At 40.1% G+C, this 26776-nt stretch overlaps 1 protein-coding gene across 1 annotated transcript; it reads right to left on the reverse strand.

Annotated features, from left to right (window-relative positions):
- On the reverse strand, window positions 1-26442 carry fhdc1 (FH2 domain containing 1). Its single transcript, XM_067499199.1, has 12 exons — window positions 26241-26442; window positions 13442-14299; window positions 12141-12202; window positions 9919-10021; window positions 9681-9766; window positions 9170-9270; window positions 7926-7996; window positions 7380-7487; window positions 6700-6770; window positions 5854-5971; window positions 5537-5701; window positions 1-4859 (listed from the first exon to the last, which is right to left on the reverse strand). The coding sequence occupies exons 2-12, from the start codon at window positions 13958-13960 to the stop codon at window positions 2715-2717; spliced, it is 3549 nt and encodes a 1182-aa protein (XP_067355300.1). The 5' UTR covers window positions 13961-14299; window positions 26241-26442; the 3' UTR covers window positions 1-2714.
- Between the last annotated feature and the right edge of the window lie 334 nt (window positions 26443-26776).

Below are 26776 nucleotides of genomic sequence, written 5' to 3' on the forward strand. Positions count from 1 at the left end.
AAAAAAATAATTAGGTCGTCCACTGTGGACAGATATGGGCAGAGTGACATGAAACAATACCAGTTCCACATTACAACAGTTTGCAGACACCACTGAGCTTTTGGTTTATAGTCAGTATTGGTAATTAATGTTTGGACCGTCACTCTGGTAACCACGCTGAAACAAGGAAGTGTTGGTATTCAGTTTTTTTCAGCTGCAGGCCAACAAGATACAATGCACAGGGCAGCCACTGTAAGGATCAGAGCTGTTAGACAGCAGCAGGGGGCAATGTGGGATACACAAAGGAAGACGCTTGGGACAGACATCCTGTAGAAAATGGTGGATTGTTAATTATGCATGTTGTTTCCAAGAGTCAGTTGCTGAAAAGTTTGTGTTTCCTTTTTAAAATCTACAATCCAATTGTAAGCAAGAGTTAATGCTTATACGTGTTTTAAATGTGCAACACACACTTTTCATATTTTCTGAAGCAGTGAATCTGATGTTTGATGAACGTGATTATTTTCAATTGTCCTCACAATTTTACGCTTGGAGGAAGTGTCATAGTTTTATGTGCCAATCAGAATTTACCACTATCTGAATCTAAACATTCCTGGGTTGGTTTACTGAGCTGCCAGTGATGCCAAATACTGTAAATATGATACATAACCACAGATTCCTGATAAAGCAAATAGCTGTATTTGGAATGGGAAATTTTGGGGGGGGCTTATATAGGCAAAACAATAATGAACATCGTAATTAGCTGCAGCCACACATATTTATTTGTGGCTCTAATTTTAGGCCACATGCAGAGCAAAAACCCACAGACATGTCACACTGGGCCTTTTGTGCCACTGCTTAATTTGCATTACAGGGAACAGGAAGACACACATAGCATGTAAGCACACTGCAGGCCAGGGCTCTCAAACACCAGATGGAAGATATGGATGGTTTTACCACTTTAAAATATCTCTGCCCTCGCATACTTCACTTCACTCATGTACCCTTCATTTTTTGATGCCATGTAAACATATTGGTAGTCAGAAAAATATTATGTCTTTACATTATTTACAAAGTAAAACACCAACCAGTGGAATCACTGCCTCACTTCGGAGTGATGGGATGTAGTAAAAGTTTGTTCTCTCCTTTTACAGGACTTTCTACTGGTGATGGATCAGCTACATTAAGCTTTAAGGCAATGCACTGTTGTGAGTGTTGCTGCAATCGAGGCAATGGCACGATACAGTTTGAAAGGCAAGTGGTGTGGGATGGTTTATATTTAGCCCCGGTTTGAACCCGCTTACGTGTTTTTATTTGAAAAATGTAAAACCTGGAAATATTTGAAAACGCAGGTCTTTTAATAACACTAAACTGTTGTGAAGTTTTTTCCTAAATCCCCAAAGACTCTTCTAAGCATTTGGACAAAATTGATTGTTTGCATACAATTTTCACCTAATTCCAAAGTTGCTTCTTAATATTCTGTTTTATTCCTAGGAAAGAGGAGGTGCCATTGGTAATTTTGAAAACACGAGAAACATACATCTTCGATCATAATTGATACAAAATACAAGAAACAAAATGATGCAACATATTTTGTTTTTCCGTACAAAAAGAACATGAATTTATTATGTGCAAAAAATATGTAATTACTGTCTTTGCATATAGGAAATCTTAGAAATCATTTTTGTTGTGCAGCAGTTCACATGGTTAGAGTCTCAGAGGATTTGGAAAAAAAGTTGAATTATTATTTTTTATTATGATTTTTTGACTGATGATCAGATCGTAATGCTGATAGAGGAGAGGCACAAACTGAGGCTGGATTTATTATGGCGACTGTCCATATTTAACCTCGTCAAGAACGCTGAAAAAATACGATCAGCCGACATTCACAGTAGGAAAATTAGAACACATGAATGATCACATGACTGATTTCATTGTTGTTTCAAATATGTTAAATGCTTTTGTTTTAAAACATTAATGTTGATTGTGTATCAGCCTACAATATATAGGAAACATTTCCTACATGCATTTCTACTCCATGATATTATGGAGGAGTTCTAACACATTTACAAACTACTCACATAAATACACAAGGAAGTACCACAGTTAGTATAAACTGTGGTCAGATAATCTGTGAATTTATACATGTTGTAGTATTATTATTATTATTATCATTATACCAGAGATTTGTTAAAAAAGTGACACTGCAGTTCTTTAAACCATGTGATCAGACTGTTCCTACATCTCTTTCATGCTAATCCGAATCATTATCGTCTAGTTCTTCTGCTAGTACAAGGCCACGGCGTTCCTTCTGAGGTATCAAGCAAAAAGAAATCAAAATGCAAACAGAGCTGCAGGACGATGCAACAAAAACTAAAAAGACACCATTACAGCAGCAGGATAAGGTCAAACAAACCTTGTAACCCTGAATGAAACAGACACTGGGACTCTGCTTCAAATCGTCAGAGCTAAGTAGCAGCATTATATTCTCAGTAGTGTTTAACAGCATCACAGACACTAGCATGGACAGTACACAGACAGCTAAGCAGGCAAAGAGTGTAAAAACACCCGTTTGCCATTTGTCAGTTTAGTTAATCTTACTCTCTAGCAGTCATCATCCTGATACAGAGTCAGCAACGGGGAAACTTCTTGAAGTTTGCATCATATGAGAAGACGACGTCCGTACCATCTGCACATGAGGAAGGACAGTGAATTTCCATCAAACCCAGGGAGAGTCTTTACTTCCAGCTTGGTTTAGCACCCCTGCTGGGTGTTGCCAAGGATTTTTCAGAAAAGCTACTGGTTTTACGGATATCCTCTCGCGTTCCAGAGGGAGGGGGGGTCTCGCTGCGGTAAGCGCTTCGACTTGCAGCCTTCACGCTTTGCACTCGTCGCAGGTTCGTCCCTTGTGGCCGCTCCTCGCTGCTGTGAGCTCTCGCAGATATCCTGCTGTGCTTAGTGGAGGCTTGTCTACCCAGGTGTGAGGGGGTAGGGGACGGAGTAGAGGGGACAGATGGGGGGCCCAGTTCCTTCTTGGTCCTGGAAGATGATGCTACGGTGTTACGGGCAAAGCTGGGCAAATCGAAGGTGGTTTTAGCTCCAAGCGTGTATGAGCTGCTGTCCTCAGAAGCAGCTCCTGCCTGGGCCTGAGCCTGGGCCAGGGCTCTCATAGTGGAGCGGCACATTTTCTCCTCAGGGGGAGGTTTGGGGATGTTCCTCAAGGGTTTGCCGCTCGGCTTGTGGATGGAAGCCTTCCTGGGAGCAGAATCACGTGCTGGTCTTGTAATGCTGACTGCAAGGCCACTTCCCCTCTGAGCCTTTGACTCATCAGGAGGTAGACTGGAGTGTCGAGGAGGTCTCGTTGTCTTCTCGTTCGTCCCCCTCGCCGGGGTGCTCTGGTCTCGCAGAGGCCGGCGTGGCTCTACGCTGTCATGCACCAAAGGTCTCTCAGCTCGCTTGCTGCTACCCGTCTTCTTATTGCTAACAGGAACAACTTTCCGCATGCCCTGGCTCTCATTGCTGGTCAGCGTTCGCACACCACGACCTCCGCTGCACTTCATCACCTTGTTAGTTTTACTCTTGGCATGCACCGTCTTTCTGCTGATTCTCAGTGCGCCTTTCTCAGCCAGCTGCTTTCCCTCAGCGGTGTCACAACTCTCTGTGTCCCACTCTTCTGTGGTCGCCGAAGGAGTCACAGATGCTGCGTCCACACATTTTGGCGGCGAGTGCTCACTGGTTGAAACAGATTGGTCATTGGGCGAAACTGACTCCAAGTTAGAAGACAAAGAGCTTGGATCTTTTTGACTCTCTTGATCTTCGCTGTGGTCAGTCGTTCTAAAATGAAGTCCCTCTTTTGTTAGGGATGAGCTTTCAGCCTCAGAGTAATCCAAGGTGACAGAGCAGTCGGTTTCAGTGCAGTCCACTATGAAAAACATTGGCTTCTTACCGGATACAGAGGTGTCCAGTGGGAGCGGTGTTTCACAGGTTGTTGATGAAATGGTGCTGTTGTCCTCTTCTTCTTTTTCTCTCTCAGGAGGGAAACCAAGCTGTGTAGGAGGTTCTACTTTTTTCTTAACATGATCTACACCACTATCTACAACTTTATCATTTAGAAAGTTGTCCAGATTTCTGGGAGGTGAATTTCTCTCCTTCTCTAAATCTATCACCACAACATCCCGCTGGCCGACGGAGTGTGTGTGATTATAGTTATTGTTTGCACTAGGTAGGTCAAAAGCTTGGGGACCTCGAACTAAAGTATGTTTCTCCACACTAATATTCACGTGGCCAGTAATTGTTGGGTTGGGAAGATGGGCGAGCTTCTGAAACACATAAAAGGGCAGAGCGCTGCCCTCTGATACAGATGAGTAATTACTGTTGTTGTATGGGTCCTCATCATCATTTAGTCCACAGGAGGAAAAACTGGCCAGTGGGCCGATAGGCTCAGTTTCCGCATGTGGAGACATCACCGGTCTGTCGCAGCCCAGCTCGCGGTTGTCATCCTGGGCTAAAATCCACGGGGTCCTCTTACGCTGCATAGGGCGGCCCGACCGAGGTAGGCTGTTAAACTTGGAATAATCAGCAGGATACCCGGCGCCTCCAAATAGCTCAAGGTATCCTTGGAGTTCGCGATCTGCTATGGAGGTCAGGGTGTGACGGTGGCGGCGAGTGCTAGCAGAGCGTCCAATAGGGCTGTGTGGACTCTGAGATCTCTGCTGGAGGAAGTCCAAAAGGCCTTCCTTTGTCAGCATGTCCACGTCGCTCTCGCTGCTGCTGCGACCAAATCCCCCACCTGGGTCTGAGCTCGCCCACGCAAAACGCTTTTCCTCCAGCTCTCTCAGACGACGCTGACTGGCTGCTTCCTTCAACTCACGATCCATATTATCCTGGAAGAGGGAGAATAACAAAATAATGATGACATCAAATCAGACCTAATGAAAACAAGTATTTAATTTGATTTTAACAGTTTCAACAGTTTCGCTTCTGTGTCTCGTGATTAGTGCAATGGTTTGATATATTTTAGAGACAAATGGTTGAATAAAATGACTTGTTTTAGTGTTTATTCTGGTAATGGTAAAGATGACTGAAGTATAAATCAACTTTTCTCTGCGTGAAAGTAGTGACAAGTGTCTCATTTACAGTGAACAAAAGTCTAGTTTGCCATTACTGCGTTATGTTCACCAACAATTGGAATTAGCAGTTTTACTCAGTAGTATTAAACAAAGCAGTGCACACAAAAGGTTGATATTCATCCCTCATTTCACAAGAAAACCTCCAACTATAGTAAGTATGTCAGGTCAAAGTCGCTCTGTGTTTCACCTGGCTGCAAGACAATCCTAACCTTGGGGATGATAAAAGCAAAGCAGAGGTTCTCTCAACTGTTCAGTGGACTGTGTGCAATTTTCTTGTGCAAATAAAGCTTCTTTAAAACATGTCGAATTGTCTCCCAGCATTTCTTCCCCGCATCTTTCTAGTGACACTGACAAATCCCAGCTGTTGGGGTAGAGCCCTGTAACTATCATAATTTCATATAAACGTACATCTTTCTAGAACTCAAACTAACCTTAACAGCTTTCTTGAACTTGATGCAAAAGTCTTGAAAGATGCGGAAGCACTCGTCCAACTTTAAAGTGTCCTTGTCTTCGCAAAAGAAATCAATGAGAGCATTTCCCTCTTTACGCAGTTCCAGCCTGCGTCTCTTTAGGTCCTGAAGCGTTTGTGCTGAACTCTGGGACAGACACACACACACAGACTATTATTTTTTAAATGCTGTTATTATGTTATTGTCTTCTTGAGTCAGCAATGCCAGAAAAGTACAATGCCCTGAACCTAAACTTCTGTACATGTGTGCAATGCGTTACATAACCATCACTGCTTCACCTGCAGAAAGGGTTCCAGCATCTGCAGTAGCTCCTCATCTCCTTGAACCTTTTCCTCCAGGGATTTAATTCGAACATATAAGGAGGTAAATTCCATCTCTATGTTCTCCACCGAGATTCTACACGGGATTATTAAAAAAGGACACATCCAGATCAATACAATGTGTGCAGAGACAATTTTGGTCATTTTATACATACAATAATCACACTGCTGGCTCCAAGATGTTCTTCTGCACACTGCAATGAGTGACAACATTTACTTGAATACACTGTTATAGGTAAAGACTAGACTGGTGTGAGAAGTGTGTTCACACTGAGTAAAGGAGGGAGGAGTCGTGTTGGCTCTCTGGTGCAGAAGCTGCACACAGATGACCTTGTGAAGCCGACAGAGCCTGACAGGCAGCAAAGTCACACTGTGTGCTGAATACAACGCTGCACTTTATTTACAATTATGCAGTAAATAAAAATACCTAAACCCTTAATACTGATTAAATGGTTATTCAGTATTCATTTGTCAAGTGCTCCAAATATAACATGAAACTACACACTTTGAAGTATTATGAACAAAAAATTGTTTAAATGTGTTGTGCATTTTGGAGTTACATCATGAAACAGTCCTAACTGCATCTTTACTAAAATTGAGTAGGCTGAATGAATCCAGGTATTGTTTCTGCTAAAAGGTACATGTTTTCAGTTTTCACCTTATGCTGCAAATCAAATATAGCAGCTTAAATTAATAGAAACGCAGTCCGATTTCTTCAAGCTTTGCTGAATTTCTTCATTCTCAACTTCGCAGTCAAGTGCAATGACTGAAATTTTTTTTAAAAATGGTGCCGTTTGCATTTACCTGGCTGCGCTCTGCACGTCTTGGACTTTCTCTGGAAACTTGAGCAATTTCTCGTCCTTTTTCTTTGCCTCCTGCGAGTACAAACACATTATTATTTACATCTACATTTTTGATACTGAACAGATTAATTGGTAAAGCAGATTGCTGGGAGCAGAAGTACTCTTTGTTTGCTGATGTAAGTGCTTGGCCAGCCACTCTTGGCTCCTTCCTGCTTCCTGTCACCATCTGCTGTCCACCTTCCCTCCTCTAATCTTTGTGTTTGGATTAGGTTCATTCAGGCACCATTGTTGTGAAGGATGTATATCAAACTAATTCCCTGAGCTCCATATTATACAGTTTTATTTTGCTCGTCATTTTTGCATGTAATTTCAGTTTTGTCAAGCTGCAACAGCTGCATCAACAACAAAAGCTGCAATATTAAGCAGTTCAAGAACATAACGTTTACCCAAGAGTAAAGATTATAACACACAGACAAAACATTTACATTAATAGGTTTAACAAAACACAGACAACATTATATTACTTTTCTATAAGACCAATAGACTACCGTAAGTGTTAATTTAATGCCATGCTAATTTGTTTAGCCCTACTTTGCTCTGCTGGTCGTAGCTTACATAAAATACCACAGGCCTTAATGGCATTATGTGCATCATACTGTATAAGGTGTGTAAAATATTAACCATGGCAACAAAGTGCAGGAGGTTCATCCCTGGTTTGTTGGCCTTGGTGTCGGCCAATGAGAGGAGGGAGGACAACTTGAATCCCACAGCGTTTCCTGCATAGCCGCCCTGATGACAACAGATGCACAAATAAGAATGCTAATACAAAAAAGTAATAACATAATTATTATCATCATCATTATTGTTATTATTAAAATGCTACAAGGTAAATCTGATCAATTCTGGGGAATGTGGTACAATTCCTTTGTTGCTGAGAGTTTTAGGTGTTTCCCGGTCTGTCCTCATAATATGGAGCTTATAGTTCTGTTTACTGTAACAACTGGAAACAGCCTGGCATTGTCCAAAGTAAAAACCATGACATTAATGGCAGCTAATTCATGAATTAAACCAACAAAATGTAACATATTAAGTTATCGCAGAGATACTGGTGACTAAGACACTGGTTTTTCTCTTTTCATGAGATGCAAAATTATATCCATCAGCCTTGAAATCAGACAGATGGGACTGTGATGTTAATGAAAGAGTGAACATGACTTGCAGACTTACAGCGTTCATAATGTTTCCAGCCTGCAGCACCAGATGCAGGATGGCATGAAGCTCCTCACAACTCATCAGCTCTACAGGAGAAGATCAATATCAACTTAGTTACAGAATCCACAGCAGCAGATTTCCCACTATTTTTTTATTTTATCATTTACCACCACCCCACAGGACAACTGTCAGCAGTAATATTGACTGTCTTTACCATAGTTCATAGGTCACATCGATTGTTTTTGTATTTAGATCATCTGCACGTTTTGGTGCCAATATTGAGAGCAAAAGAGTAAATGCTCAAGTTTTAGCCAAATTGAGTCATAAACGTTCTAGTTAATTTGCCCCTTCCAGTGTTTAACTGGGAGCTCTGCAATGCAGTGAGAAGGTCATGGTGCTGAAGAGGAAGGTATAAGAAAAATCCAATAAAAGCACAGAGAGGCAAGACCGTGTGACTCAGCAAAAATGACACTGGACGTTCATGGAATGAAAAAAGTTGCACAGTTTAATGCTTCTTGGCAATTTTCACTGCAGTTTGCAAAAAGAATTAGTTGGGGATGTGAATAGGAGGCATTACATCTTCAAACATTAAAGCCCTTTTACTTTCCAGCACCATCATGAGGTCAGAGTTCTAACACTGTAGTTTCCAAACAAATATCAGCAGACAATTCCATCAGACACAGCCGTACTTGGCTTTCAGTGCTGATTATGCTCAACTACCAAAATAGAAGAAAATGAACACACACTATTTTATATGGAAATATACACTATTTCCATATGCTATGGTAGCATTTAGCTGAAAACATTGTACAGTTTAAAGAACTTTTTAAGATCATGTTTGATGTCATTTTTACATGATGCTACTAACAGCTCAAAACTGTTGTGTATGTAATTCTGCAGCACCAGCTCAGCAGAACTGACACATAGGCTGCTAAGTGTGAGGGTCTTAGAAAAGAGCATGTCATATTATTACTATTGGTATTATTAAACTGTATATATAAAATAAAAATTTGATCATACACTGTGTATTTAGAAAATAACTTAGTAATTTGTTTAAATAAAAAAATAAAAGTCAACACTACAATACTAACAAAAGCGCAAAAATTACATGCAGCGGCTTTGTTTTTCCATCCTGTTCCCAAATCACTTTATCTTGGGCGACACATTTCTACTTTTTGTTCACCGCCACTGATCGCTCAAATATCTGGGTCACCGGTTTGACCTGCATGCCACGGTGTCCATGTGTTGTGTATCGTTACCTTTTGTGGCGATGCGAATGACATCGATCTCATGTCTCATCACAGAACAAGAAGGGAAGAACTCTTCACGGAGGACCATGGCCTCGATCCGAACCTCGAATCTGTCAGATACGGAACGAGAGGTTTGGAACCTGTTAATCTGAGGTGCAACTCACAGAGGGCAGTGAGCATCATTTTAAATGGTCAAGAGGCATTCAGTGAGCTCAGAAGGTTTTCAGACCCCATTTTATTGTTGATTTTAAAAAAAGGTGCTATTGCACCTTTTTATTTAAAGGCAAAGTCTTTCCACACCTCATAACTTAGATTGCTGTCAGAAGGCACCTTTCCTGTCACACATGGGACTGGATTTGAGCAGTTTATCCAATTCTTCTTTGTAGATCTTTACTCAAAGACTCCAAAAATTATAAAAACTCTCTTTTTTATAAAACTCTTAATTCACTGTCAAACATGGAACTCATTATTTCCCTTTAACAGAAAAGATGCCAGGTTTTCACCATTGAAATCAACTTACCGTGGCACCTGGATTAGGAGGTACATAAAGGAATCGACCAGTGTCAGCTTGTCTGGGTCTCCTTTAAACATCTGTAGCTTCTTGATCTGAGCAGATAATAAAGAGAAAAGAGAAGTTCAGCAGTTAATATCTACATAAACTGTCTTTTATCATCGGCTTTGGTCGTTATTCAAAAACTGTAAGCTATTCACTATTTGTGAAAAGCCAAACAGACAAGCATAAATAGACAAACACAGACCTCCTCTGCATCAGGAAGGAGCTTCAACAAGTCTTTGAGCAGCTCTGCTCCATAAATCTTTCCTTCCCCTCGTCGTATGTCTTCAACAATGGAGCAGTTGGACCTGGAAGTCAGACAACTCATTTCAATTAAGCTTGATGATTAATAGTGCAGGTGCTCCCTTTTACTGCTGGCTCCTCTGTGTCTACAAAGGCACTAGTTCCAAATTCTTGCATAGTCAGACGTCCCTGTCTGACTTAGCTTAAGAAACAGACATTTCTTTGTCAATGTGTAAACGGCTTAGAAAGACCCGCAGACATGCTTAGATTAGATAAGCCTCTACTAGCATATATCAGAATATCCATTACAGCACATGATGATTAAAGAGGTTTCTCTACATATGACATTTGTTGAAAACATAGATTTGTAGCCCTGCATCATAACACCTAAATACATCAGTGCTATTAAAAAAACACTAAGAAAACCTTCATATCCAGTAAGCTGACACCTTACAATATGATGCAGCCCAGTATAACAACCTTAGAAATAAATATCACCAGTATAAATCTAGGTCAGATCAGTATTTATTTTACTCCTGAGGCTTGTTTGTGTTGAATCTCAATGTTTTGTCATTTCGGTCCTCACACCGTAGTTACCTACAGTACTTTAACATTTACTGTGCAATTAAAATAAATGTGACCTTCTCTTGGTTATTTCTGCATAAACCATGTTAGGTGACTCACTGTTGTGGCTCCTCCAAAATGGTAACTCATATGAACCAGTATGAAAGATTAGAAGCTGAGCCAGAAAAGATCTGGTTCTTTGACAATCACTAATAATCTCGTGTAGCCAGAGAAATTATTCACTTAGGACTCCCATGAAGAAGCTCTGTTAGAAAAACCAATTGCTGAGTTTTTTTCCTAATTACAACAAGCAGCCATCCCTGGTAGGAACAGTGCTTAGGTTCATGTGAATGAGGAGCATTTAGAGCTATATACCTTATCAAGTGGATGTATAAACTTGACTTGTGATGGAAAAAAAATGAACTGTTCGTATGATCACAACATAAACCTACAGTCAACTATTGGTAGAAGTATGAGACATCAGTTATCAGGTTTTCTCCATTTTACAGCTCTATTTGTTTATACTGTATTTACTTTATGTTACTAAAAAAGAATACTGTATCATTATTGAAAGACATGAGATGTAGGGATAACCGTGTGCATAGGACAGAGCTGAAGTAAATGAAATGACACAACACAAACACTGACTGTGATGAGATCATTGCAGCATGGCTGACAGTCAAATGTCATTGAAATAAACTGGGTAGCCATGCAAATAGACAGTCATGCAGACACTGAACATACTTTTTGTACTGTTCAGAATGCTTGCGTTACACAATCCTAAATCAGGGGGAAATGCACCTCAAGATTTTCTCAACTAATTAATTGCAAAACAATGGAGCACTACGAAAGCCTATTAAGAGTTTCTGACACAGATTTTGACCCTAATCTCTCTCATTAATAAAAGTCCTTAATGGATTTTCTCTCGGCCAGGCAGTTAAACACAAACAGAAACTGTGAAGGTTTAAGATGTCAGTAGTGTTGGGCAAGAACAGCTTAAATATGCTATAATAAATGATAATAATAAATATCCTGACCACTATATGATGTATGTGGGGCACCATAAAAACACACACACACACGAAAAAAAAAACAAAACATTACTTTTTGAATGAAAAAAAACGTCACCGATTAGAGCCGTGAGCCTGGTTGATGTGTTTTTATTAGTTTTAGGACAACAACAGAGGTCTACAGCACAGACAATAAAGCTATTCTAAGCTAAGCTAAATTCTAAGTCAAGCTAAATTCTAAGTCTGTATGGCGATTGCAGACAATACGATTCATTTGAACCATAACTAAAGTTATCCTTTAAATAGTCTACCAACCTTTTTATGACCACATGATAACCTGTACATAGACGCAGGGCAATATGGATGTATCACAGCAAATAGTCAATGCAGCCAATGCACCATATATGTATTTCACTACTTCTTTAAGTGTGGCTGTGCAGAATAGTTACAAACATTTGCCTGCTGCATGTTCAAACAACATGCTGCACACATTTTCTAGCCCTCAGATCCAGAGACTTGAAACTCTTGAATTTTCCTGTAATCTGTCCTTTGTTTGTTGCATTATGGAAGCAGGCTTTTCCTCAGTTAGTAAAGCAGGAGGAGGACTTACTTTTTGAACTGCTTCAGGAAAATGCCCACATTCATCCCCCTCTTGGAATCAAGGATACTGATCTGTAAACAAATATAAGTTACACACGTTATAATAAAACGTTATTTTTCTTAAGTCTTTGTTACAAAGAGAAAACTGCAATAAAGAATTTGCACACATCGAGTCTCCTTCATTAACACTGCTGTCCCCTAACATGTGACTCTTCAGTTGTGGTGGAAGATATATATACACACTATACTATATCTACTATAGTGAATCCATATGACTAAGTTAGTTACAAAGCAGAAGTGGGCGACATTATTCGGTTTTAGTATCTTACATCTACAAATATAGGATTAGGATGTTATATTAGGATATAACAAATTGCACACATTTTGGTTCTGGGCTATTGGTCAAACAAAACAACCGATGTAAAGATACCTTTTTGGTCTCTAAACCCCCCCAAAATTGGTCAGTCAAAAACAAAAAAACTAATAATAATAATAATAATAATATAAGACAATACATTGTATTAAAGCTATGTCCGTGTGCAGATTGTGGCTGTTTTTGACACAGGATTATTTAATAGCTACTCTTCTGTGCAAATTGGAATTAGTCCATTGTGGAGATATACTGGAAAGTTATTCACTGACATGAATCTTCCTACGCCTCATTCAGGGTTTATTTGCTTTTGTGACTTTCCAGAAGTGCGAGGCAAGCACACTTTTGTTCAGTTCGTGAACAAAAATAACATTTTCCATTCAAAGAAAAGTTGAAAGCTGGGCATCATTATTTAATGTGTCCTTACAGAAATAATACAGGAAAAGCAGTGTAGAATTATGAATTGTAGCTTTGTGTGGTTGTGAATGTGAAACTTGTTGTATTGAGAAGCTGTCATGCCCCGCACAGCTTGCACGTGTTTAAAAATAAAAATAAAAACAAAAAATATGAAAACACTGAAAGTGTGCTCAGTCTTGATGGCATCAGTGTGTGGGAGCTCTGGTTTCTGCTCAGTTAACAGAGCATGCCTATCATTCACACTTAATAGTGTGTTAAAGTAATTCAAAAAGTTTTTTTTTAAATTTATATAAAATATTTTCAATTGGTTAAACAATTAGTAAACATCCAGAACACATAATGAGTCTTTTAGATCTTACAATAATCTTTTCTACAAGAATTCTGCAGGAAATAATATCTGTGCTCTGTGTCAAATACAGTAAGTTCCTCACCAAAACTAAATAAGTTAAGGATAACAAAATATTTTAATTCCTTTTTCAGTTTTCAAGTGTCAGAGTTGCACCAGACTGGTGACAACTACTCACCTCATCCTTACTGCTCTCCTTGAATGAGCGGGAGCGGGATACACGACTTGATGTTCCTGGGGTTGGTGCCACCCCTCTTGTGCCCGTCACCGCCTCTTCCTGCTGCCCAAAAAGCTCCTCCACAGAGCGAACGTCGATCTGGTACTGCTGCTGTCGCACCGCCAGCGTCCAGATGTTGGGTTTCCCACGTACTTTCTCTTCTGGAATGGGCTTCCAGAAGAAGCTGCGAACGCGACGCTTCTTCCTCGCATTGTGGTTGGTAGACGCAATCACTGGGGGCGGAGGAGGAGGGGGAGCGCCGGGAGGTGGGGGCGGCAGTGGAGGAGGAGGGGGAGCTTCTTCCTTGGAGGTGTCCGGGGCGTCGCTGAGGGAAGGCAGGGTGGGGTGAGTGTTTCTGGACATAGAGGACGGGTCAGAGGTGGTGGTGATGGAGGACGTGGTGCAGCAGCTCCCCTCACTGCTGCAGCTCTCTGGCTCATTGGTTGTGGATGGACAACTCATAACAAGCATCTCAGGCATAAACCGTCAGCATATGAGCTTAATGCTGAGAGAGTGTGGTACACAACTGAGAACATGGAATCAGTATTTCTTTTTATTGTAAAGAACTAATTTGTTGGTTTTTTTTTATACGCGTTTCTATTCCATCTGACGGACATCAAAATGCTTCAGTGTATGGCCCCTCACTGCTCGAGGAAGGTAGGGGTCCCTTCATCTAGTCACAATGAAGGGAGCTTGTCCTTTGATTCTGTCCATCTCCATCACTCAGCTGGTTGTCCATCGTGCCGAGCAGAGCCTTTTGTAGGTTACTTCCCAGAGGAGAGAAGAAGACAACGACGGGGGATGATGGTGGCCATGGAGCTGCAAGAGCAACAAAAACAACACGGGACAACATTTTAGAGGGGCAGTCATGCATGTCGTCATGGACAATCTGAAACTACGGTGTGCAACAGATCAAAAGAGAAGGGGGTCCCCGTCAAAGGGGGCTCACAATGAGGGACGTGGCAGATCCTATTTTCTTTTCCATTCTGAGGGCTTTGAAGGTATTCAGAGTCTCTGGGGTGGATAATGGCGAGAGACATAACACACACAGCTTCTGTTACACACAGTTTGGTATCATTTTCATTTTAAACAGCTCCTATGTACAGTACAAAGGAAATGTAAAATAACTGCAGTTAGGACAATCATGGGATTTTCCTATAAATGTCCAATTTAAAAATGTCATGTGTCAGAGCAAACTCTCAAAGAAATCTGTCACATTAACTGAATTCTCAATCTGATGAGGATTTGTTGCCGTTGTCCCACGGCAAGTTAATAATTTCCATTATTCTGATTCCTTGTAGACACAGTATGCGAACCCCTAACCACCTTTGCTTCAAAGTAATGTTGACCAACCATTTTTCATCTTTTGACTGTTGGGCCAACAAGTCTGTACTAAACTTGATACTTGTTATAAACGGAATTCGTTTTTAACCGTTGGGCCTCTTCTTAGGGTTGGTCGGCCGGGGCCTTAGTCCCTGACTAAGGGCCTTAGTCAGGGAGTTGACCAAGAAACCGATGGTCACTCTGAAAGAGCTCCAGCGTTTCTCTGTGTAGAGAGGAGAACTTTCCAGAAGAACAACCATCTCTACAGTACTCCACCAATCAGGCCTGTATAGTAGAGTGGCCAGATGAAAACCACTCCTCAGTAAAAGACACATGACAGCCCACCTGAAGAACTCTCGGACCATGAGAAACAAAATGCAAAGAGGAATGGGAGAAATTGTAGGTTTGCCAATCTTGAAGCATTATACTCAAAAAGACTTGAGGCTGTAATTGATGCTAAAGGTGCTACAACAAAGTATTAAGCAAAGGCAGTGAATACGTATGTGCATGTGTTTTGTACCAGTTTTATTTTTAATACATTTCCAAAGATTTCAAATAAATTTCTTTCACATTGTCACGGGTATTGTTTGTAGAACTTTAAAAAAATAATTTATTCCATTTTGAAATAAGGCTCTAACATAAACTTTGGATAAAGTTAAGCGCTGGGAAAACTTGGAATACTCTGGATGCACTGTATAAAAGTGCAAATAAAAAGAAAACATGCTGCAAATCAGAAAACTCATGCATAATCACATCAATATTTGCTGTAAAACGCTTCCGACTTGTACTTTTGGAACATTAAACCTATAAAGTATTCATTTAAAACACACAAGTGGTTGTACAGTAGATGATGTGATAAATGACTTTCGAAAACTTGACCAGTCTTCAACCTCACGGACAAGAAGCGAAGGAAGTGATTGAGTTTCTCACCCCTCCCCTGACTCTTTTCATCAAACCAACGGCTTTACTGTAGCTCTCAGGACAACACATCAGTCACTGCCACAGTTGGTATGGCTACAGAGATCTGATACTCTGCCCGTCTAAACAAAGAAATGAATAGAAGTGCTGGTAAAAAACAAGAGAGAAATCAGACGCACAGTGGTCATGTGTATTCTATTTTTGTTCTTAATGAAACATAATAGTCCCAACAAATACTTATTGTAAAGCACTGCAAATGACCAATTTCACAATCTTCTTACAGCCTCTAATACTACGCTGTAACACCTTAATAGTAATCTCCCGTTAGGTAGCAGCCTTGTCCACCTGAGACCCAGAATTTATTAATAATTAATGACACAGACATCACAAATGGCCTCATGTTGCCAACGTCAACCTGCACACTCAGTTGTCCTGTGCTCAGAGCTGGACCACAGCATTACTCATGTCTAATTCATACGACTGTAAGAACATCTGACCTCACACCGAGTGTCCTCCTGTACAATATATGGTGCTAAAAACGGGGCAACTAACAGTGGCTGTGCAGAAAACACAGGAGCAAAAAAGATGTGACTGCTACCTTTTGATGACGGTTAGGTGCAAGAGTTTGTGGGATAAGCCGAAAGAAAAAAAGATAAATCAAATTAAAATGGCAACTGAAGGGATGCAAACTTAACTATAAAACATAATATTATTGTACCTTCAGCTAGCACAAATGTTCTTTCATCATCAGAAGCAAGAAAAATACTTACTGTAATAAATAAAAATACTGTATAAAAAGTTGCAGTAAAACAATGAAAATGATATCAGTGCAACAGATTGCAGCCCCTTTGCAAAATTATTTTTTTCTCATTAAGTGACATTAGTACAAGCTGAATGTGCATTTAATATTATATTAATTAAAAGTAAAGTATAAAATTAAGTATAAAGTAAGTGTACACAATATAATAAAAATATTGTTTTTAGATTTGTACAAGGTATGGTCCCTTTATTCGCTTCATTTTTTTACTGCAATAATAAACAGATGAAAGATAAATATGACAAACATATAAATATGACAAATCAATTAAAAAAAAACAATAGATTGTAGTTACGTTTACCTTGTTGAAAAACTATTCAATTCAATTCAACTTTATTTATATAGCGCCAATTCACAACAAATTCATCTCAGGGCACAACTAATACGATATAAAATGTTAACTGATCAACTAACTAAAACCACAAATGATTAATTTCAAATATAAATGTTTTATATTAAACTAAATTCAATTAGAGCTGAATTAAGAGGTATTTCCAGCAGTAGCCAATATTTTTTTATGGTGCTGACACCATCCTGCAGCATAACTGACTACACAGTAACTACAGTCAAATGTCTCCAAGTTGAAGTGTCAGCCTGCAGGTAAATAATTTGACCTCTCTAAAGAAATCCGCTCTGTGACAGTGATCGAGTTATGGCTTCATATTCAATTAATTATACTGAATAATGGAGGAAGGGACCAACAAAGCTGTAAGTGACATCATTTGCCTAACATGATTTACAGAGGAGGAAACACATCTGTCACACTACAGTATACAGAAAGCCTGGGGGAGAGAAGGCACAGAGACAATGTCTACAAAATCCACCTGCTGCCTGGAATGAACAGACTGTGAGGCTTCATCTAAAAAGGTCCACCTGTTGTCGACCCTGAGGCCGTCCCACTCCGATCTGTCTTCATTAGTGACAAGAATCACCCCGCCCACTGTCATTAAACTGTTTCATCCAACATACACCAAGTCAATGAAGGTCAACACTGAATGTGAAGCAGGCAATCTTCTACTCCAGTGGGGTTGGGGCTTCTCCCAAAAGTTTTTGAGATAAATTGGAGGTTACAAACGCAACAGGTCCACCCGAGTGCAAACTGAGACCAGACCTATGAAATTGATCGAACTGATTAATTATTCGATCTACAAAGTCTCAGCAAATTGCAATAGTCTTCAACTGTTCTGTTCGACCAGCAGTCCAGAACCCAGACTGTATCCTCATTTCATAAATAATCAAACGGAAGGTGCCCATTGGAAAGCGCCTCCACCCCCAACCCCTTTTTGTTCTTTAAAAATTACTCAAATACAAGAATCTGAGGGGAAAACTGACTTACTGGACTAGTCACCACTCACACACATCCTGACTGACTGTCTTTTTCTAAAACCGTTTCACTGTTTTTTCCCCCATGCACACATCTGTAGTTTCATAACAAAAGTTGATACACAGGGACTGCAGGATAATTCGCTCTTTTCTTGTTGTATAACAAGCCATTCTTAAAAAACTGAAAAGGATTTTAACCAGTGGTAACTGTCAGCAGGTTTTTCCAGTGAGCCATGCAGCCCAAAACAAACAAAATCCTCTTTAACTCACAAATGTGTACCGGTGAAGGTCAAGGCGCCACCATGACCCATAATGATCCCCTGTTGATAACTTCTAGTTGAATTTCCTGAGGGGTTTTAAAGCCCCCACAGAGTTGAGGTCTTTCACTCACACCATAGGGGCAAAGAGGCACGTTCACAGGGGATTTGGCCAATCCTGCTCCATCATCATTACCATGGGAATGCTCGTTAACAGGGAGAAGATCTGCGTAGGGCTCAGCGGGGTGTCACTGGCAGAGCTATTTGTTTTTATCCCTCCCAGCACCTTACTCCCAGCTTGTCCAAATGCTGGTGACAGTGAAAGGTAGCGATGGGATTTTTTTCACCACTGATTGTCGTAACACACTCAAGCAACAACTAAAGACAAGTTTAATGAGCAATCATTTACGTTCTAAAACCAGGTTAATGTGACATCTTCTGAGTGTTTTGTCCCACACAGTCCCAAATAAAAAAAAAAAATCAATTTACAATTGTATATATTGTAAAGCCCCCCAGAAGGGTTTGTTGTCCACATGCATTTGTAAAATGTGTAATACTGAATGTGATCTGGCGGATGTATGCATGCATATGAAGAAACTTAACTTCATTTTAATCAACTTTTCCGGTCATATTCATCATCACTGCACTGTATTATGACTGTCAATTGTTAAATATGACATCATTTACTAAACTTCCTAATCCTTATTTGTCATATTATCATTGTTCAATCATTCATTGCACTGCATTACCTTTATTGTAAACCTTCATTTTATTTATCTTCAAATTTCCTTTGTTTTTACTGACAAATGTAAGAACAAATGAGGTTTTTTTTGCGTTAGTGTGGTTCTTTTTCTGGGTGTGGTTATTTTCCCTTCTTTTGGAGCAGAGAGCAGTTGTTACAAGTAATTTCCCTTTGCAATTAATACAGTTGTCTGAATTTTGAACCTTTGTCCGACAACAACGCCTCAAATTTGGTCACATGAAGCCTTTGGATGTTTTATTTTATTTTATTTTTTATTTTATTTTAGCCAATGTTAGTTAGACCACCACTTTGGTTTAGAAAAGAAAATGTATAGATGGCTGCTCTTTAAAAAGGTTTTACATCTATACTGTAAATACATTGGTTGGATTAAAGCATTTTTAACAACAGGTGCAGCTCATGGCATTTTCTGGGACTCACTGGGTTAAAAGTGCTTCATGTCCATTTAAGACCTCTCTTCACAGCCTTGCTTATCTCTCTGATTTCCTGTCTTGTTTGCAATGTAGGGACACACAATGGACTGAAAGTTGAGCATATTGCGAGCAACACACACACGCACACACAAAGACAAACACAAATACACACTGCCCAGAAACCAAAAACAAAAGAGCTATGTTGCCAAAAATCCTTTTTTTGCAAACAGATGATATGAAATGACACCTTTTAGCTGAGTGTAGCAAACAAACACAACCGTTTACAGTCCAATGGGCCTCAGCAGCAGCAGGGACACTGCAGTTTATCATTTAGATGTACCAGAAGGTGACAGACTGCAGCAGGATCACTACTGTATTATCATATCTCTAGTCTGCTGCATAAATCAAATTTAAGCCTCTACATTCACCCTCAGACAAAGTTTATATGTCAGACACCGTTTCAAATTGCTGACAGTCCTTCATATAAACTCCTCTTCTCAAAGTTTTTGTTATGCAGACAAAACGAGCAAAATATCAAATACCAGGTGAACTGAAGGCTGTTTATCACCTGCTGCTTCTTGTTGCACAACTCAAGAATTAACACTAGAAAATTCAAACAAAGCATAAAAAGGTAGTGTTTAGTTGGGGCATGCTGTGGACAAGGGAGCTATTATTCAGGAAATCCTGGATTTATCAAATAGTTTCCAACACGGACCACTTGGAAACTTTGTTTTTCTGAGTGAACCCTGGCAGAGTAAATTATTCATATGTCTACGAATAAAGTTACCTCCCATCCAGCAAAACTGCTGTTGTCCTGAGTGGACAACCGCTCAGTGGTGCTGAGCCAGAGGCATCCCACCAGTGCAAATCGTTCTCCGATTTACTGAAATATTGACATGTGCTGGATTTGAAAAGAAAATAGAGGTTTTAAAGTAGACACACAAAACAATTTGATGTGCTGGTAATTTGCTCTTTGCTCTGCTTTAATTAGACTGTGTGATAATCACCACTGCAGGATTGATGAGTTCAAACACTCCAGCTTTCACTTCATCTCCCTAAATAGAACCTAGACTCTGAATGAGCAAATACATCAACAAACAGGTCAATACTCTGCCAACAAGTTGTCAAATCAGATAATCCTCTATGTGAGAGTCTCCTTTATTTGAAGAATGTGGCTCAAACAGAGCACAAGAGTTTCTTAACTCTCAAATCTTCTAAACCGGTTTTAAAATGATTATGACATGGTGTTATTTGTCTAGAGTGAGGAATGAATTCCAAATGAGGCCAAAGTACAGTACATGGCACCTCATGCAAACTAAATCCCCAGCACTCACAAATGGATCTTTATGGCCTTTCCGGTCTTAGCAGGTGGAAAGAAGCAGTAGTATCACTTTGAGTAGTGAGTTCTGTCATTTAAACAGCATCTTTTAAAAGCCTGTAGTGCATTGTCCTCTTAAACGGATTTAAAAAGAACAGCTGATGTCCTGCGTGATCTTCACCATGCTGATTACATCCACTTACATCCTGTCCCAGATGTTCCTCCACTGTGACTCAAAACTGGCCCACTATCACAAATGTTGCTATAAATAGGCTGCAATCTCCCTTCCATCTCTCTCTGCATCAAAGTCCCATCCAATGTGAGAGGGAAACTGTGGGTCACAGATTTAATTCACAAAGTATCATAAGCCGCTCATTTATCCTCTCCACCCCTATTGTCTATTTATTTTTCGAGGAACACCTGAGAATTTAAATGTCACTTTGTCTCTGAGCTGTCAATACGGGTTTAAGAGTAACTATAGTTTAGTACTGTAGGTGTTTTTCTTTATCGATAACAACTGAGAGGTTTGAGACTAGTCAACTGTAAGAACAACAGGTCTGTGGCGTGTGTTACTTTGTGTCATCATCTAGACTGAACCTGAGAATTATTCACTAGTTCTTAAAGAAAAAATCTGGATTTCTGGGTTAAGTAGTACAGACCATTGGCTGGGGCCAATCCTGACTCTCAGGACCTAGACAAGTCACCAGTCTATCACATGGCCACACAACCATTCACACTCACATTCATGTTGGCAATTAACCTAGCTGCATGTCTTTGGAGTGTGGAAACTGTACCATCCTGAGAAGAACATGATATCTCTAGAAAGAAAAGGTCAAATTTAAACCCTTGTTTCTGTGAGGACACAGTGTTACCAGCGCACTCTAATTATAGATGCTCTCCATAAATGAATCTCAAATAGATCTATCATGAAGTCTACAAACACACAAAGCACAAACATTTAAATCCCGTGTTTTCATTTTATTAATCACACAGAAACAGTGTGCTTGCTGCTGAGGGTGAAATTATACCTAAATACAAAAACAATACCAGGCATTTTTCACAAGAATCATTTGCAAGTGCAACATTACTTTTTGATGACAGTACTGGAAAATTATTGACTATAGGACATATCGGAATTAAAAGCTGGAGATTGCCAATTCACAAAGACTGCCAACACACTCAACAAATAAGGCTTTAGCTCACATCAGCTCCAAACCATAGGGCTTACCGTTCCTCCATGGTTAAGACCAGTCTGAAGAACAATCTAATGAAGATAAACTCTCATTCTCACCAAAACTGCCATGTAACTAGAGTCCTTTCATACTGCTTCTCTTATAAACAGCAACACCTGTAGAGCCAGAGTGTGAAAGATTTTGTAAATAGCGTGTGCAGATACAGAGGTCTCCCAACACAACATATCCTCTGAGCTTAGCATAAGCCTGCTAATAACAGCCTGGGTCTGAAACAAGGTTTTCAGATTTTAAAGATAAAAGCTGCAAGTTTGCAGAGCATGTGAACCTGCTTCGTCAATGACTGTTTAAACAGGCTTTAGGTGGGTTCAGCTAAGACTTATATGAATGACTATCTCACCTGTAACACAGGTTACATCACGCCTGACAGCTAACCTGTAACTGAGGAGCGAATTCACCCAATCGTTTAATCAGATTTGAACAAACAAGGAACCCCTGCTTATCCTTTTAATAAATGGCCAAGCACAAAATTGCAGATAATTTACTATTACATTCTGCATGAGCATTAATTATATTACCCTCAATATAGAAGTAAATCCTGATACACTGTCATGAGGTAATCTTGATATAATGACAGATCAGCCTCAGATTTAATTCAAAGAGCATTTCCATTTCTGTTGTGTGTTATTTTTTGTTGAGGATAAAATAATTAGATAACTAACCTCCCTGTTATAGTGAAACATGATTGACTTTTTAACCTTTTATTAGTTGATAACAAGAAAAATGTCAAACATTTTCTCAGCCAGCACCACAAATGTGTTTGTTGACTCTCAGTTTTCAATCTTTAGAATATTTTATCACATTTATCATGACGACTGTTGGACACACATTTCCACAGTCTGACAATATACAGACTAAACCCATCAATCATGTAAATAAATTAACAGATTTATTGATTTTAAAATGGCATCGGGATGGGGGGACAGTGTGGGATATGCATGTGTCAGTCAGATATTATGCAAATATCATGGTAGCTATACTTATTTGCCTGTTTATTTGGTGCACCTCCTTTTTATTAACATCCATCCCTTATCTGTCATCGGTTATCCTATTTGGGTTGCGGGGGGGCTGTAGCCTAACCCAGACCTGGACAGGTCACCAGTCTATCGCATTCAAACCTACGGGCAATTTTAGATTCACCAATTAACCTAACCTGCATGTGTTTGGAGTGTGGGAGGAGACACACGCAAGCACAGGGAGAACATGCAATCTCCACACAGATAGGCCACTGCACGTATTTCTAATATTGTTATATCAATAATCTAAATAACAGAAACATCAAGAAAATTCGAAACACAAACTCCACCCTCAAGGCTAAATCACCTCTCTCTCTGAACAAACACTCAGCATTGCATTACATTAGACTATTGTACCTCAATAAATGGCAACTATGTCTCTATAATTTACAATAATCATTGTCATCAACCCTTTAGATCCTGTTAAGGGTTGTGTTTATTTTGTCTAACTGTTTTTGGTTTGATTTGCCACAGCTTTACCCTGATTAGCATCATTCCTATTCTCTGCTTTACTCTACTCTTTACTCTACTTTAAAAAGCTACAAAAAGTCAATGCACTACACTACCTGCTGGTTCATACAGCAGAACAGCAGCTAGAAAAACAGATACCTACCTCGAGAGTAGGAGACCAAAACAGTGCTAAAATTGAAGTCAACATTGGACTGAGTCTAATCAGATGGAGAGATTATGTCCATAAGCCTTAACAATGTGGATCCATGCTGTGTCAACAAACCAACATAAAGATATAGCATCATATGCAGCTCGGCTGACTCGAGAAGTTATTTAATGCAGCAGCTAATTTAAGTCTGGCTGTATTTACAGCACATTTAAGAATTGGGAATCCAGATTGTGGTATCGTCAAAATGTCATTTTAGCCAAAGCAGCATCCCCTGTGGAGAACACAGAAGGAATTTGCCAGTATAGAGGATTTAGTTAAATGGCCCAATCCTAATAAGTATGTGTCACACAATACATCAGCTTCAAACTTAGGAGTGTTTTACACAAGTAGATCACATGTCAGATTACAAAACAACACTGAAGATTCAAATGAAAAATACAAAAGCCATCACACAGCAGTAGGAAAAGTAAACCAAGTGAAACAAAACCCTCTCAGACTAGGAGATGGGAGAGGATATTTCATCTGCAAGGCTACGGATGAAACTCAGAGCTTTGAATCTTCTCCTGTTTGTTCTTTTGTTAACAAGTGATCAGTGTCCAGCCTGCAGCAGGCCACTGCATCATCTGTGAAAGCTCTGAGCTGCCATTGTTGCTTCAGCAATCTGAGCCTGGTGCCAAGATCTGCTTTAGGCAAAATCTTGCTGTACCTCTTGGCTTCCAGCGTCTGCCAAAGAAGCTCACAGGTTAATCACAGCATTTTGAGCTTAATAAAACACATACTGTATGATTTAGCAAAAACCTGCCTAACAAGTGGCTTAAACCAATAGATGCTGAATAAGGCGCATGTTATTATAATAGACAAAGGTGGCAACTGAAGCAGGTGCTTGGGTCACCATGACTACAGCTGGGAAACATGAAGGAAATGCAAACATGTTTACATGGCAGTGGGGAAAAAGTGTTTACCCAAGGGCACAGAAACACAGCTTTACTATAATACACTTTAATGCCTGTGTAACACTACTTATAACCAAGCAACGCAGGCACGTGTATCACAGTATTTAGGAGACACCACGTGTGGGCTAAAACTGCATTGTTGTTTAATCGTTCAGAAAATGAGTCAGTTTTTAAAAGTTCTTTGCCTCATCTCTTGTAATTTTTGTTGTGGCGAAGGCGTTGGGAGCTTGGAAGCGGGACATGAGAGCAAGACATGCGACTGAGGATTTTTATTTCCTAGCTAATTTCTGTCTTCTTTTGTGATCCATTTTTTAGTGCAGACTCAAACTGAGTTTATCAGACAGGAACAGATTTTTAGGCAATAAAGAACAAGGGTGGGCCCAAGGTGCCAACAGCTATTCAGCACCCTCCCTGATCCCATACAAATAAATCAAGCCCCCCCAGTATCTTCCTCCTTGGGCTGACGTCAGAGAATTGAGTTTTCCATGTTACTCTCAGCCGCCACAGCAACCGGGGTTGACACCGCCCTCCCCCTTGACCTGACCCGGGGAGAAACTCTTTTTTCCACTGGGGTATTGTTCCCCACACTTGAATGGATTGCCCTCTAATTCATCTCAGCATGGACAATAGTGTACAAAAGCCGAAGAAGCCGGGATCTGAGGTGCAGAACAAAACCAAAAGGGGCAGAGTTATAAAGCCACACATGTTGAACTAAAAGGGCTGGGACCGTAACCAGTACAACGCTAACACAACACTGCTTTTCACTCCTGTAATCACTTTAATGTAAGTTAAAATGTCCATGAAATATAAAGAGCTTTCTTAAACTTCAGCGAGTTTGTGGTAGCGGCAAAAATCCACCAGCAGCACCAAGTGAAAACTATCAAGAAGGAAACATGGACTTTGGAAATCTGATTAGATTTGTAGTTTTTGCCAATTGAATCAAAGTCTTACATGACAACAAGAGGAATTTAAGAACTTTAGCTAATTTTGGTTAATAAATCTAGCAAATAAACGTGTTTATATAAAGTATTCATTACCAAATCATAACGGTGACAATAGCTGAAAACTTTGAAATGATACTCTAGAATCTAACAAGCATCAGTTATGTACAAATGAGTCTCTTTAAAGACAAGAATGAGGATAGCTGCAGGTCTCACACTGGCTTCCAGATAAAGATCAATAATACTCTACATCAGTGGCTGTGCTTGTTTTCTCACTCAGAAGCTGGAAGACACCAACTTTAACTTCAACTTCAACTTCTCCTTCTCCACCCTCATCTGTGGTATCTTCCAGCTGTTGAGTGAGTGAACACACCTGATGCAGGTGATTAGCAGTGGCAAGGTGGGAATAGTTGGAAAACTCCTCACGGGGTCCTTGGGGACCAGGATTGAGAACTACTACTCTATATAAACCTTTTGAAAAGCCAACTAATAAAATAACAAGTATGCAATTAAATAAAATTTACAATACTATTTAGAAAACAGGGTGAAAAACATTTTGAGTACCTCATAATAGTGATGTTAAAAGGAAACGTTCAAGTTCACTGAGGGAAAGCGTTTCTATGGAGTAAACATAGTAAACAAACACGTTCAGATCTCAAACTACACTAAAACCTTTCTAATGGTTTAATTTCGGACCATTCTAGGACATCTTGTCATCTAAGAGACTTTAAAGAGAGAGAGAGAAAACTGCAGCACCTGCTTTGTCAAAATGTACCTGCAGAATCATCGGGTTGTTACACAGCGCACATCCAAACACAGCATGATGCGGCGGCGCCGTCCGCCTCCACTTACCGGAGGGATGAGAGGGCTCGTCGGGACACGGAATCCGCTCCGACAGCGTGGAGTTAGTGCTCGATACTTTCCGGAGGAGAAATCTGTCTCTTGTCGTAGGTTATCAGCGTCTCAGGTGAGCTGCCGCCGTCCTTCCAGAGCTGTAGCACGACCAGTGCACGCGCACACACACACACACCAGCAGCAGCAGCAGCGTTAGGATGAGAAGCAGACGGTGGCGTACGAGGACGTGATTGGGCCAGGTGGATCTGACGCGTTCACGTGGCCCCATGCGCGCGCCACAGGCAGCTTGTGACCACTGGTGCAAGACGAGATTGTAACCAGCGGCTCAGGTGAGTTAATGCAGAGAGGGGCGATTTAACGGTGGAAAGTAACCGAGTATTATATAAGTACTGTAATTAAGTCCATAGGTTTACATTAAATTTGTTTGAATATGAAATATTTTTTACGAAGCCGAACCTTTCCAGCTCTGTTCCTCTGCAGAGAAATACACCACTGCAGAGTTTACTTAATTATTCTATGAACGTGCAATTACT

The sequence above is a fragment of the Channa argus genome, chromosome 3, assembly GCF_033026475.1.
Source record: "Channa argus isolate prfri chromosome 3, Channa argus male v1.0, whole genome shotgun sequence".
NCBI lineage: Eukaryota > Metazoa > Chordata > Actinopteri > Anabantiformes > Channidae > Channa > Channa argus.